The sequence below is a fragment of the Pleurodeles waltl genome, chromosome 9 (genome assembly GCF_031143425.1).
Source record: "Pleurodeles waltl isolate 20211129_DDA chromosome 9, aPleWal1.hap1.20221129, whole genome shotgun sequence".
NCBI lineage: Eukaryota > Metazoa > Chordata > Amphibia > Caudata > Salamandridae > Pleurodeles > Pleurodeles waltl.
In genome coordinates, this window is record NC_090448.1 from 512,592,433 (window position 1) to 512,607,682 (window position 15,250).

The 15,250-nt window shown below is 42.0% G+C and overlaps 1 protein-coding gene across 8 annotated transcripts in view; it reads right to left on the reverse strand.

Moving 5' to 3' along the window:
- SYT16 (synaptotagmin 16) overlaps positions 1-15,250 on the reverse strand; it is a 569,077-nt gene that overhangs the window by 91,165 nt on the left and 462,662 nt on the right. For 6 of the 8 annotated variants that reach the window (XM_069207390.1, XM_069207384.1, XM_069207388.1 and 3 more), the window contains one exon: positions 456-668. The exons of the other annotated variants lie outside the window; for them this stretch is intronic. In XM_069207390.1, coding sequence (XP_069063491.1) covers positions 456-668 — 213 coding nt within the window. The remainder of the gene's footprint in view (positions 1-455; positions 669-15,250) is intronic. 8 annotated transcript variants of the gene reach the window in all.

Below are 15,250 nucleotides of genomic sequence, written 5' to 3' on the forward strand. Positions count from 1 at the left end.
GAATTCCTGGCAAGTATACAGAGCACTAAAATTGGTGCCTTTTAATCTGATGTTTATAACAGGACAAGCATACCTATGAACCAGCTGAAAAAATACAAAAATGTGTTAATTTGAGAAACAATCAAACCCCAAAAAATCAACTTTTCAATATGTCAAGATTGTATTGTACTTTCATTAACTATTATGTACTGGTAGCACCCAACAGAGCAAATTGTGTTACTGTGTTGCATTATGTGTAAGGAAACTGGTTCATGAAGACAAAAAAAACTTAACCTGCATTTGTGGTACAGCTACATTTACAAGCAATGCAGTTTAAATATCTTGGCCATGCAGTTAAAAAAAAAAGCAAAACAGAATAAATGCTTTCAAATAACATTTTAAAGAGTGCAACTGTAAAGGCATGTGGTGATGCTGCAGACTCAATGCAAATGTCTCCTCAGCCATGTTAAGAATACCTTCACACTCTGAGGCCTCTGTACTGCACTCCTCGTGGTTGGACAGTAAGCGGCTGAATCTCTGCTTTCGCTCGGAACCAGCCTGTGTTGCTTTCTCGGACACTGCTGATCGAAAACTCTGTGAGCGAGATACTGAGATCTCAAACTGTTTTATCACTTCCTCGTCACTGTCGGAAGATGTGGTGAGATCCTCATCCTCCCCAAAACTGTTCACTGGGAGAAAACAGAATATAGGCTCATGACGACCTCTTAGGCGCAAACACTCCTCCTCCATTACTGGGTGGAAACACATTCATGCATGTAACATTAACCTCATGTCTAAAGTGCCTTCTCTGAAGAGGTTATTTCTTATGTTTTATAAGAACACCATCACCAAGTTGGAGGGTAGATTCAACTGATCAGATCCAACTGATTTCATATTGTAGGGGAAAATATGTATAGTCTGTTAAGAGGTCAAGGACTCTTTTTAATTGAGGTTGGAGATGTCCGTTGCAGGATCATATTACATCAGAACTGTGCCACAGTTGACCTGATTTGTACAGATAGCCCACACAATCTGCAAACAGAAACTACCAAATAGATTTTATAAAGGTAAACATTTAAACTTAAATTCTGAGGTTTGTGTGGAATAGAGATGGCATTTACTGTACTTGGTAAATATCAATTTCCCAGGGGAGGGCTAAATACCTGCTGTTCCGAGCCTTATTTAACCTGAAAATAAGTCTTAATATGTAGAATAGGTATTTACTGCACAAAATTCCATGTTTTACAATTTTTCCTGATAAATTATGTTTGCAAAATCTGTCAGGTGATAAGTGTGAGGTGCAATACTGATCACATCACACAGAATTGCGATCTGAGTTTCCCATTTGCATAGGGATTGGAATTATCCCCATAGGATTCAGATAATGATATAGGTGTTGAAGAGTGACCTTTGCATCATCAACAGCAGTTGCAAAAGGTTGTGTCTTTTGTGAGTCTCCTACTTCTCTTGACTTCCTGTGCACTGTTTTCTTAATATCTATATTGCCATATTAAACATTTTGTGTGCATAGGAGGTCCAACCTTACCGCTCCTATCCCAATGGCATTGCCAAGCTGAAGTCTTGCTTCTCACTAACTGAACTATATTTCTTCCTAAAACTGCAGTAGCTTTAGCCAAACAATGCCCCCTCTTCACCTTAAACACTAACTCACACATACCTCTCAACTTGGCCTTTTCCATGTTTTTTCCTCCTTCCGAGCATAGTATTTGCTTATGATTCATATTAGCCTCCAATAACATATCACTAAACTTGGCTTTCTTGCCTTGCTATCACGAGTAAACCCATCAGCCCACCTGAAGAATTTCACATGGCGGTCAAATTCCTTATGATCTCCACAAATAACTTTTGTAGATCATCTGTTTCACACAATTACTTCAAACCAAAGCCCCATTCAGATTCACCCTGCTATCCTATCCCTCATGTCATCTGCGGATCTAATGAACTGGACCAGAACCTTCTTTCCTAGTTTCTCCTCACTTGTGCCCCCAGATACTGGCATCCTTTTCAAGATCACACAAAACACATACAAAGCTGTGTAATTCCCTCAGCACTGCTATAACCAAGAAAAATTAAAGCACTATAAGTCTGCAAACTGGCACTTTTCATGCCTTACACACTTTATTTTAAATTTGATTCCAAGCATTAGATTACCTCGTCTCTTTTAGACAGCGTGAGAAATCTTCACTCTTCAAGCAGAATCTCACTTATCCTCTACGATCTGGTTAACTTTGCTGTTTTCACTGTCACAGGTTGATCACATTATCCTCCTATCCTCCTCCACACGTCTTCTGTAGCTGTGGGTTTATATGCTCCTATGAATCCAATTCTTCTCTCTGTTCCACTACATTGTCTTACTATGTATTTAAAATACTCTGCTCCCCCTTTGGGATATTTCCACTTTATATAAAAGAATGTAATAAAGGCATAAAGAATGAGACAATTGTGTTTTAATCTAAAAACACATTAATGGTGTTAATACTGTGTTGTGTGGGGTGGTACCAACACAGACTTGAGTTTTAACCATTGTGGGAACACACCCAGTAAACCTAATGCTTTTCAATGTAGGAGGAAAATCTGAGTAGAAAGTAGAAAAGAGCCGAGAATCAGGAATCTCATGTGATAGTGCATACAGTAATCCCAGACAGTTACTCATTCTAGGCCCAACAACTCATGGTGGCCAGCAACTGGGCTAAAGATATCTAACATAAGCTTTACCATGAGGCTTTGTATCTCCTCTTGTATTTACCAGCCTTCTTGCAATTGGCCCCAGTATCAGATATTAAACAGAATTACATAAAGAAATGATATTGTTAATGGTCCAACACATCACCTACCTGTTTCAGCACTGCCTTGAAGGGGCAAGCCTGCTCAGTATGACTTCTACCTACACAATAAATAGTACATGCATGCGACAGGATATCAGTAAGAGCATGGTGCCCTGATCCTTATTCATGTAAATTGAATTTGCCGCCCTGTGATTGGCTGAATTGAGCAACAGAACATTTGTAGAACTAGGAGTGGCTTAAATCAGAAAGTTGTGTTCATGTCCATATGGCAGGTTGCAGCTGTGATCCTGTGTGGAAATGGAAAGACCATTATATGCCTTGCAAGCATTGCAGTTGGCCTTGGTCCAAAGAGCTAGCTTTGGGTTCTTTCACCTCTCCTTGCCCCGGGCTTCCTTTACAGTGACTCAGCATGTTTCCTTTTTGGGTTTGGTGAAGTGCCAAGTAACGAGAGGAAGTGTGTGCTAGTAATTTCACATAAATATAACAACAAGGAAATCTTAATTTAAATGAGAAAGTATTCATGCTTCGAACGCCTGGTACATCAGGCTTCCATGTGTGCTCTGCCTGCATCGCTGCCTTTCAAACAGGGATAAGGTGGGCAAACCTAAGATGTATGTTAGCTCGGAGTTTAAAACAAATCCTTATTTTGATAAACAGCAGTGATTAAATAGACATGATAATGAAACATTCATTGCTACTGTAAAGCGGTTTGAGGGAAATAATCACAAGGAGTGCAACTCAAGTAAAACGCAACAGGCAAGCACAGGTTCAAACTGTACACTAAAGAATGGTTCTGGCAAATACCGACAAATTCATACTGTAGCATAAATTTGTAAAGGTGCACTCCTTGAACTAGTATCTAGGCACAACTGTGATTTTTAGGTGCGAGTTTGTATAAGTGAAAGATGCTTGGCATCAATACAGGATGTATATTGTATGAAGTGAAAGAGATTTTACCATAATCACCTCTTGCTAGTATATTTCAGCTTCATTAGGAGAGTTCAGCTCTAATTTCGAGTGGCCAGGTTAATTGTGATATGTGTAGAAACTCCTGTTAACCAAGAGAGGCTTGCAGCATGTTTAAGGGGGCAGGGCGGTGCGTGGTGAGGTGGTGGGGGGCGGAGAGAAAAAAAAAAAAAAAATACTTATGTGATTCACTGCCGCCACCATAGCGCCGCTCCTGTGCCTTCACTGCAGCTGCAGGTACAGACTCCCAGCCTGCCTTGCGGCCAATCGGAATGCTGTTGTCATGCTGCCATTCAGCTGGCAGTATGACAGCAGCATTTGTATTGGCCAGAGTGCCAAGCAAGGGCACTTCAAGGCAGAGTGGGATTCTCTGCCTGCAGTCTCCAACCCGGCAGCATAGTGCCAGGTTGGAGAGAGCCTAGTGCTCATGCGTGTTTGGCCAGCCTATACATGCACACTGAGGGAGAGTGCTGTGCACTACCCCTTTGTGCTCATCACAGCCCATGGACCTGTCCCTTTTACAATAAAACAATAATAAACATAGTGCAAAAAATTGGCAGCTGCTGCTGCTAGATGGAGGGGGGGGGGGGGGTTGGCGACACGGCTCCGTCCTAGTGGAGAAGCTGTTAACCCACAAATATCAATTAGAAGTTTGATTGCCCTCTCCCAGTTCTCCCCTGATGCAATTCAGCAGATCAAACCTATTTACATTTTCTGGGTAAAAAAATTCAAATTTTTGGGGCATGCAGGTTTTTGTCTGTTAAGCACTAAAACTTACATGTTATACCCCTTTTACAGGATAAAAGTCCTATTTGGGACTTATTTATCAGACCCTATAAATTCCAATCCAGAGGAGTCTAATTTTGTTGGGGCTGATAAATATTGACCCAAGGAAAGTTCCGCTCATAACGAGGGCCCTATGGTGGAGACCATGGAGCATATTTACAAGGAGCTTGCGCCGTCGCTGCATCATTTTTTTTACACGGCGGCGTAATTCGTGCTATACACTGCTCCATTTTGTTTGTAGAGGCCTGCGTCACACTGTACCTGCACTAGGTATAGTGTATGCAAGGTAGGCGTTTCCACGTAAAAAGTCACGTAGAGCTGATGCAGTGAAATTTACATCTTTTCACTGCGTCACTGTACAACTTGACTGCGTCAAAATCCTTACGCTTCCTCAAACTAGGAATAAGGATTGACGGAGGGCTTTTAAAATGGGACTCACCTCTGAGTTCTGATGAATTGCTAGAGTCACGTTGGTTTTACCACGCAACTCCAGCAATGCATCACTTTTACACCCACTGATGCAACAGAATATCTGATGCATCTGTAAAAACTTGCACCATGGAGCGCTGTATTGTAAATACAGTGCATCCGTAGTGTTGTTAGGGCATTTGCAGCAGGTGCAAGAAATCTGACGCATCAATGCCAATGCGTCAGATTCTTGTAAATATGCCCCTATGTCTTCTGTAGCAAGACCAACCCCTAAACCCATGGGAAACTGGGTGTTGCATAATATTTACAAAAAGTGGTTCTCATTTGTATAATTTGTAGAGTTCTCAGTGGTCAGTGAAGTCAATGCATGCTTTAAATGCTATTATACTACAATATATGATCAACACCCACTTGAGTTTGCTAAAAATGAAATTTTATCCACTTTTCAAAACACATCGACAAAATGAACAATATTGGAAAAATCTTTTTAAAATCTTTTTAGTGCAGTGTGTCCCGAATAAAGAAAAGAAAAACCACAGCAAGAAGAAACAATAGTAGATGTGAGTATAGTGAGAATTAGTTTGTATTTATAACAAACACTGTCTCCTTATCATAATCCTTGATATAATTAGTCTTAGTTTGTGACCAGATCTGGTCAACAATGTTTTGACTCTATGAGGTACAGGGGTCTCCTTCAGGACATTAATAATTTAGGGGCACAATGGCCAGCATCCAAAGGGGAATGATAAGCTCTTCATATGTAACGAACTGGTGAAATACAGAACTGGGATCACCACTGCTTAATGGCAAGACCGCCATGGTGATTTTCAACTTGTCAAATGTTCGGTGGTTGTTTGTCGGACCACCTCTTTCCTGCCCTCCAAAGTCCTGGCGGTGTCAGGATTTTGGCTGTCTTTAGGCAGGCCTGGCTGAGTAACTCGTAATACAGCAGTCTGTGTGACTGCCAACATGCCAGTCTTTTGGCGGCCACAACTGCGGCGGTCTGGTGGTCAGACCGCCAAACTCATAATGAGCTCCTATAACTGTAAGTCACTATTTTGACTACGATATTGTGGTATGTGGCACAGCAAAATGCTAGCAGAAACCTCTGTTACTCAATTACTATATCTACAGGCATCTCTAAGAGATATTCTGCACTGCTACCCACCTGTTTTTCAAGTGTCATGACTCAGAGATACCATCCCATCATGTCTTAAATCTTACATACTATAACTTGAGAAATGGAGCTAGGACCAGCATACATTGTAGCACCAAAGTCATGCTCTGGAGGAAGGCCTGGCAACAATTTGAATTACACCAGTAAAAATTGTGTAAGATTTCACACAATTGACATAATTTTTGCATGTAGTTAATTTATTCAAGCAGAAAATGTCTTGTTGAGAGACGTTTTCTACTCAGACCCTTCTCCCGCCAGTACCTTGCAAGACTGATGCATAGGGTGTACCAGCTTGAGGCCAGACTTAATTAGGGCCTGAGACTCTCATACAGATCTGCCAGGGCATCTCAGTCCAGCTTCGTAAAAATCTCTTCTATTACATTCTATATCCAGCACTGAGTTTCACACAGCTACAGCTCTGCCAATGCCAGTGCTCTGCAGAAGACCTTCCCTGACATGCAACAGTAGAATGTGAGTACCCACTCACACATACGCCTGTTCCACTTACCTCACTGTAGACCTGCAGCAACACTTTTCCGTAAAATACTGGGAGTCACTTTGTTATCTGAAAATGATTCACCGTACAGCTGCGTCAGTGAACATCAGGCCCTGATGCTTCTTTAGTGGAACCAACAACTTATGTACATAGAATGCCATAGAGCTCTAGTCTTGTCCTTCGCACTTGGCCTTCAGCAGTCCCAGCTTTTTAATTATTGAGGCCCCATACTGCACCTCAAACCAGACTTGCAGCACTCCTTATTTTAATAGTGCACATGCAACATTGCCAGTACACTTAAATCATGGCCTTCACTACCCTCCACTAATTTGTTATTGAGACCCACTCAGCTCTCTCAGTACCCAGCTGTCCTGCCACACATATTGATGTTTCAGCATTGAGCCCCAAATAGCTCTTCCCCAAAGCACCTCATGTTAGCTTGCAGCATCCACTGGTATTCCAGTACAGATACCATATAACCGATCATTGGCATGCTTCATCAACTTCTCACATTCCTCCTATCTATACACATACACACAAACACACAATTGGTGGTATACTAATCCCATGTATGAAATGTTGGTCAATGCCAGGACCAGAAACAAAAATAGGGTTTAACAATGCTTACCAGAAGCAACCATCATGCATGCTGCCTATATAGAATGTCATCAGTATGTTGCTAGCACCATCTCAATTAGGTCATTTTAACTACAACAACCCAGCCATGAGACCAAACCGATAGGGTCATGATCCTCATAATCACAATCCTACTTATTTGGGGGAATTGCCTTAGGCCCTCATAACTTTTTGTCCACATAAGCTACCCATGCCAAATTTGAGTCCTTTTTTTCCAACATCATAGGAATTCTAGAGGTACCCAGAGTTTGAGGGTTCCTCAGGAGGAGACCAAGAAATTAGCCAAAATACAGGAAAAATGTTGTTTAAAAAAAAAATGGGAAAAAGGGCTGCAGAGGAAGGCTTGTGGTTCTGTCCCTGAAATTGACATCAACAAAGGGTTTGTGGTTCTAAAATCACAATCTTCCCAGCTTTCAGGACCTTGCAGACTTGAATCAGAAAACCACATATTCAACACGATTTTGGCTTTTTACTGGGGCATACCCCTTTTTTAATATTTTTTGTGCTTTCAGCCTCCTTCCAGTTAGTGACAGAAATGGGCATGAAACCAATGCTGGATCACGGACAGCTAAACATTTCTGAAAAGTAGACAAAATTCTGAATTCAGCAAGGGGTCATTTGTGTAGATCCTTCAAAGGTTTTCCTATGGAAAATATCTGCGAAATAAAAACAAAATGAAAAGGAGGTAAAAAAAACAGCCATTTCTCTCCACGTTTTACTCTGCAACTTTTTTCTGTGATGTTAGATGTTCAAAAGCAATATACCGTAACATCCGCTGGACTCTTCTGGTTGGGGGGATATATAGGGCTTGTGGGTTCATTATGATCCCTAGGTACCCAGAGAAAATAAAGGAGCTGCACCTTGCAATGGGTTTTCATTATATACTGGGTATAAAGCAATTCATTTGGTGAAATATAAATAGTGAAAAATAGGTATCAAGGAAACCCTTGTATTTCCAAAATGGGCACAAGATAAGGTGTTGAGGAGCAGTGGTTATTTGCACATCTCTGAACATCATGGTCCCCATACTAGCATGTGAATTACAGGGCATTTCTCAAATTGTCGTCTTTTTACACACTGTCTTACATTTGGAAAGAAAATATGTAGAGAAAGACAAGGGGCAATAACACTTGTTCCTCTATTCTGTGTTTCCCCAAGTTTCCCTATTAAAATGGTACCTCACTTCTGTGGGTAGGCCTAATGCCCACGACAGGAAACGCAACATGGACACATCACATTTTCACAATGAAATCTGACTTGTTTTTTGGAAAGTGCCTAGCTGTGGATTTTGGCCTTTAGCTCAGCTGACACCTTGGGAAACCTAGCAAACCTATACATTTTTGAAAACTAGACACCTAGGGGAATTCATAATAGGGTGATCTGTGGGGCTCTCACCAGGGTCTGTTACCCAGAATCCTTTGCAAACCTCAAAATGTGGCAAAAAAGACTTTTCCCTCACATTTTGTTGATGAAAAGTTCTGGAATCTGAGAGAAGCCTCAAATTTCCGTCTACTCAGCATTCCCCCAAGTCTCCCGATAAAAATGGTACCTCACTTGTGTCGGTAGGCCTAGTGCCCGCAACAGGAAATGCTCCAAAACACAAAATGGACACATCACATTTTCCCAAAGAAAACAGACCTGTTTTTTGCAAAATGCCCTGCTGTAGATTTTGGCCTCTAGCTCAGCCGGCACCTACAGAAACCTATCAAACCTGGGGCATTTTTTAAAACTAGACACCTATGGGAATCCAAGATGGGGTGACTTGTGGGGCTCTCAACAGGTTCAGTTACCCAGAATCCTTTGCAAACCTCAAAATTTGGCTAAAAAACACTTTTTCCTCATATTTCGGTGATGGAAAGTTCTGGAATCTAAGAGGAACCACAACTTTCCTTCCACCCAGCATTCCCCCAAGTCTCCCAATAGAAATGGCACCTCACTTGTGTGGGTAGGCCCAGTGCCCACGACAGGAAATGCCCCAAAACCCAATGTGGACACATCACATTTTCCCAAAGAAAACTGACCTGTTTTTTGCAAAGTGCCTAGCTGGGGATTTTGGCCTCTAGCTCATCCGGCACCCAGGACAACCTAGACATTTCTGAAAACTAGAGGAACCCAGAATGGGGTAACTTGTGGAGGTTTCACCAGGTTCTGTTACCCGGAAGCTTTTGCAAACCTCAAAACATGGCAAAAAAAAAAAAACTTTTTCCTTGCATTTTAGTGATAGAAAGTTCTGGAATCTGAGAGGAGCCACACATTTCCTTCCACCCAGCATTCCCCTAGGTGTCCCAATAAAAATGGCACCTCACTTGTGTGGGTAGGCCTAGTGCCCGCACAGAAAATGCCCCAAAACACTATGTGGACACATCAAAATTATCAAATACAAAACTACCTGTTTTTGCGAGGGGGCACCTACGTTTTTGGTCCTGAGCTCACTAGCCATCTAGGAAAACCTTCCAAACCCATACAGTTCTGAAAACTAGACACCCAAGGGAGTCTAGGGAGGCGTGACTTGCATGGATTCCCCAGTGCTTTCTTACCCAGAATCCTCAGCAAACCTCAAATTTAGCTAAAAGGTCACATTTGTCCCACATTTCTTTGTGGGATCTCTGCACTGCACAAGTTTCCTACCACTCAACGTTCCTCTCAGTCTTCAGATAAAAATTATACCTCACTTGGTAGGTGGGCCAAGCGCCAGTGGCAGGTCAAAGTTAAGGGGGAACCAAAGCTGGTCCAAAATGGCAGTTTGAAAAAAAAACGTTTTTAGGCTGACAAGTGGGGCAGAATTGTTATTGGTATAGATGCGACAATGCTGGTTGTTTGGAATTTTGTGGATTCCTGCAGATTCCGGAAGGTTGCATCACAAAAATGTGGGGAAAATGTGTGATTTCAAGCAAGGCTGGCAGTTTGCAATGTACTGTGGGTAGGAAAATGGTGTGGGGTGCATGTGAAGCACACCACCTTGGACTCACCCAGATATTTAGTTTTCAGATGTGTCTGGGTCTCGTAGATTTTTCTACATGGCAGCGTCCTAAAGTCCAAAAAGTGCAGCCCTCACCATTCCAAGTGGGACGATTTTGAGAGTTAGACAAGGTCTCATGGCCCAAATATAAAACCAAAACCCAAAACAATCATTTTGCTTGACGTGGGAAAATATGTTTTAATGTGTGGGGGGAGAGCTGAAAGACTGTTACCCACTTCAGTTGGTATGGGGGCATAACCATGCCCATACTGGTTGGTAACCACCACCCCACTATTTTTTCTTTTTTTTTTATTCCCTGGCATCTAGTAGGGCTTCTGCCACCACCGGGGAGTGGATCGGGGGTGATTGCCCCATTTTCCCACCGGTGGGCCGAATAACTTTGTCCCCATTTATTTGGGGTGGGAATATGGCCTTCCCTTGTCTCTGGTGGGCTTTCTGCCCCCATTTGGGGCAGATGGGCCTTATAAAAAATAGGGAGATCTGCCCCCAAGGGGCAGAAATGGCCAACAGGAATGTGCCCCTATGGGGAGCGATCCTTGCCCCCGAAACAAAACACACACACACACCAATCCCTAGTGCCTAAGTGGTTTCTGCCCCCTCTGAGGGTAGATCGGCCTAATAGAAATAGGCTGATCTACCCCCGAGGGGGTTAAAAATGGTCTGAAATAAATTTGCCCCCCAGGGGAGAGACTCTTGCCTAAGGAATCACTCCCCATCTGTAAAAAAAAAAATAAAAAAAAAAAAACGTGCCTAACGGTAACTGGCCCCCTTGGGGCAGATTGGCCTAATTAAAATAGGCAGATCTGCCCCCAAACGGGGCAGAAGTGCCCTAAATAAATTTTCCCCCCAGGGGAGCGACCCTTTCCTAAGGAGTTGCTCACCTTGTGTGAAACTGACATAAAAAAATATCTGGTGTCTAGTGATTTCTGCCTCCCTTGGGGGCAGATTGGCCTAATTAAAATAGGACGATCTTCCCCAGGGGTGTCAGAAAAGGCCTAAAAATAAATTGCCCCCCAGGGGAGCGACCGTTGCTCAAAGGGTTGCTTCCCTTCATTATTAACATTTAAAAAAAAACCTTCCTGACTTCTAGTGGCTTCCGTCCTCCCTGGGGGGCAGATCGGCCTAATTAAAATAGTCCGATCTGCCCCCAGGGGGCAGAAATGACCTAATCATATATTGTCCCACTGGGGAGTGGCCCTTGCAAAGGGGCTGCTCCCCTTATGCATAGATTAAAAAAAAAAAGCACACAAAATGCCTGGTGTACAGTGGCATTTCTGCAGCCAGATCGCTTCACAATGGGGCTGCAAAAATGCTCACAGAGAAATGAAAGGGAATGAAAGGCCCTTCCTTTCCTTTCATGTCTCTGTGCCACCCCCATCCCCAGGATCAGAAGAGAAATGATTGCCCTGGAAGCTGAACTTCCAGCGCGATGAAGGCGGCCTCGGATGAGGTCAGCGCATGATCGCACTCTGACGTAATCAGACGTCAGGAGGTAGGTCTGGGGTCGAAGGGTAAGCGATTCCCCTTCCATCCCTGCCCATGGGAGGGGAGTGCGAGGCTCATGAGGGGAGCGAGTCCATGGAAGTAACGGTTACGTCCTTGGCACCTCAGCGCTGCAGCCAAGGACGTAACCGTTACGTCCATGGCGGGGAAGTGGTTAAAGGTGGCCTTTTTTTGTGCTGCATGGTGCTTCCATGCCGCAGTACCTGGAGCTAATTAAGCGCTACAGTGTGCACAATACAAGCAAAATAGGAATAAAAAAGTATCATGATTGGGATAATTGGTAGTGGGCAAATTGAAAATTGAAGGATGAGCAAGAATACACTATCCATTTGATTGGGTGTCAATTTCCTTCTATAACAAGTGTCTCTGCTAAAAAAAACTTCTCTTCTTCTTTAATTGCTAGTTTCCTGTTTGGCTGTAAGGACTTTCATCAATACAAGTAGTGCTCAGTTTGTGTCAGTTTTTGCCAGTGACTGGCACTGACACTTATTTTCCATGACACAAACTTATTTCTGATCATCAGACTTACTTCCAAAGCAAGACAGAGAAAAGCAGAAAATGAAAAGAGAATAGGAAGGGAAAGGCAGGAAAGCTGACACACAGCGTGAAAGCAGGGACAAAAAATAATCTACAACAGTGAGATGAAGCAACAGAAATTGAAGAGTGAGGGAAGAAAGAGACATGAGATGTAATCAAGATTAGGCCCTCATTCCGAGGTGACCACTATTCTGCACCTTACAGATGTGATAATTATTGGCAAAGTTTCTGGGATATATATATATATATATATATATATATATAGCGAGAGAGAGAAAGAGAGAGCGTTATAGATATAGATAAATATATAGATGTATACATATATATAAATACATATATGTATTTATATATATATATAGACAGAAATAAATGTATACATGTACATAGCGTGTGTGATAACTGTCGCCAATCATAGGTTTCTATCTGTCTGTCTATCTATCTAGCTATATATATATATACATATATGTATATATATATATATATACATATAAATATATGTATATATATACACACACATATTTGTATACATGTGTGCATATATATATATATATATATATATATATATATATATATATATATATATGAAATTAATTTTAATAGCTTTATTTGCTCTTGGGCTCTATTGTATGTCCCTGCCTTCAGTATTTCCCACGGGAGGGTGTTGCATTACTAGTGGCTGGTCAAATGTGGTCCTGGACTTACTCCAGGTCTGAGTTGTAGCACATTTTCTTCTGTTTTGGGTCCTCTTTGGCTACAGTAAGTTTAGAAGGGTAGTTTGTAATAGCAGTGAGCTTACTCTTTTGTGGGTGGGTGCCTGTCCCTTTCTGTACCTCTCCTTAGCCCTCCCTAAGCACGTTGCTACTCCTCTCTAAACCCCTGCCAATTTGTTGAAAGTACTCTCCTTTCTCCAGCTTCTCCTCGTAGCCTCTCCCTCTAGTTCTTCCATAATGTACTACTAAGTAGCAAACATACATGTGTGAAAATCTCCCCATGTAAAAGATAGAAGAGGTGGAGAGTTACACTCATATGTTTGTGATTTGCCTTTTTTAGCAAGTACAATAGAACTACTGCAGTACTACTTAACATACTACTAAATGCACTTTGTGAATTGGGCTCTTATGTGTTAACAGACAGTTATGGTTGCCAATCTGAGTAAAATAACTCATTGATTTAATTCCCAGCTGCAGAAATGTGAATGTCTAGCCAGTGGGGAACAAGTTGCAACCCCAATAGGCCAGCTCAGAGTAATAGTGCACCCATTACAGATATCTGAGGATACGTAGAATCCTAAGCAATGACTGTATGGGCTTTTATCCTTAGGCCGTTGGTAAAGTGAGTTATCCAAAAAATAGAACACATCTTAAGTAGGTTTTTGCCTCGCTGGGTTAAATAAAGGATTCATTTTTCTTTTCTTAACAACTGGCATTACACTTTTGACCTGATGACACGTTTAGACATGGTCAGACTGGCATAAACGACTTCACACCCCGGACTTCGTGAACGTTTAACGACGTATGCAAACTCAAAATAGCATACCATGTGAGTTAAAAGTGTGACAATGCTAGCTCATCCTATTATGACTTTGATTACAAGTGTCCCAGAGAGTGGTATGCTATTTATGGCATCTATGCAACCCCTGCAAAAACAGGTGTTTGCTCAGGAGATCTTTAATAAGGAGGCAGCCATAATCGAGGCCTTGGATACACACTGCCGTGCAGCCAGATGTTTCAAGGGCACATAGGTAAGGTGTAATTTATGGAAAGTAGAGAAGAGAGACTGTCACAATACAGGAAAAGCCCATCCACAAAGCCATTTTTGGCCTAAGCCTACATTTACAGCAAAAGCTTTCCCCATTTACACCTGTCAGGTATGCACAAAAGGATAATCCACAACTGCGCACAACTACACAATAATTAACTTCATGCCAGAGGGGGAGGGTCGGTAAATTATGCTACAGTTTGCCTATTGAGTTTGTGATCCAGTGTACATTCTTAAATTCACTTCCTACCCTTTCCCATCTTCGAAAGGGTCAGAGGTTTGCTCCGGGTTCGGGATGGGGCAAATACCCTTCCAGTATTTAGGGGAATCTCGTGGGGTGTTTCTCCACAAACAAAAGAAATATGTTTTCCTGTGGAAAAAAGAAAATGAAAAAAAGATGCATTTGCACCGTGGGCTCCCTTTGCCGAATGCAGAATTACCCTGTGGGTACTATGGTCCTTCGGGAAAATAGCTACTCAGAAAAATATCACGATATGCCATTTCATGCCAGGACTTCTGTGACTGGTGTAGCTTTCCAGGAGTACAACTTAAAATGTATATGGATTTCTATAAAAACCATACTATTACATCTCTGCATAGGAGAATGTAAGCAAGTATATATTTATGAGTTGTGAACTGGGTCCTAGGTTGTCATGTTTGGTACTGAGTCGAATCTGCATATTCTGTAAAAAAAAAAAGACCTTTAGTGCAGAAAACCAACAGGGGCACATAATCACTTTTAAAGTCCTTCTTCACTGCTGTGATGTCCGTGCACGAAGCTACTGGAGTAATTGACTCTTACCGCTCCAGATGCTCAATAGATAGTATAATGCTCATTGTCTGTAGTGCCCGCTGAATGAGCATCATTTTCAGCTGTGATTATGTCCTTTCAGCAGTGTATTTAGGTGATTCCGCAGGGTTGCTCAATACATAGATTTTAAAACAAAGGCGCAGATAATGGCACCTTTAAGGCATCTGGTATGTCTCTGAGCAAACTTTCTAATCTCTGTATTATAGATTGCAATGGTTGTATTCTATTTAAGGCTTTGGAACTATCAAAAGGTGCGCATATCTGATCCCAAGGATCACTTACATTTTCTCTCATTGAAAGAATTTACTCTGTCCTTTCAAACTCACCTCTATGCAAAGCTAGACTTGGTTTTCAATTTATTTTCCTGTATCCTTCACAAATCATT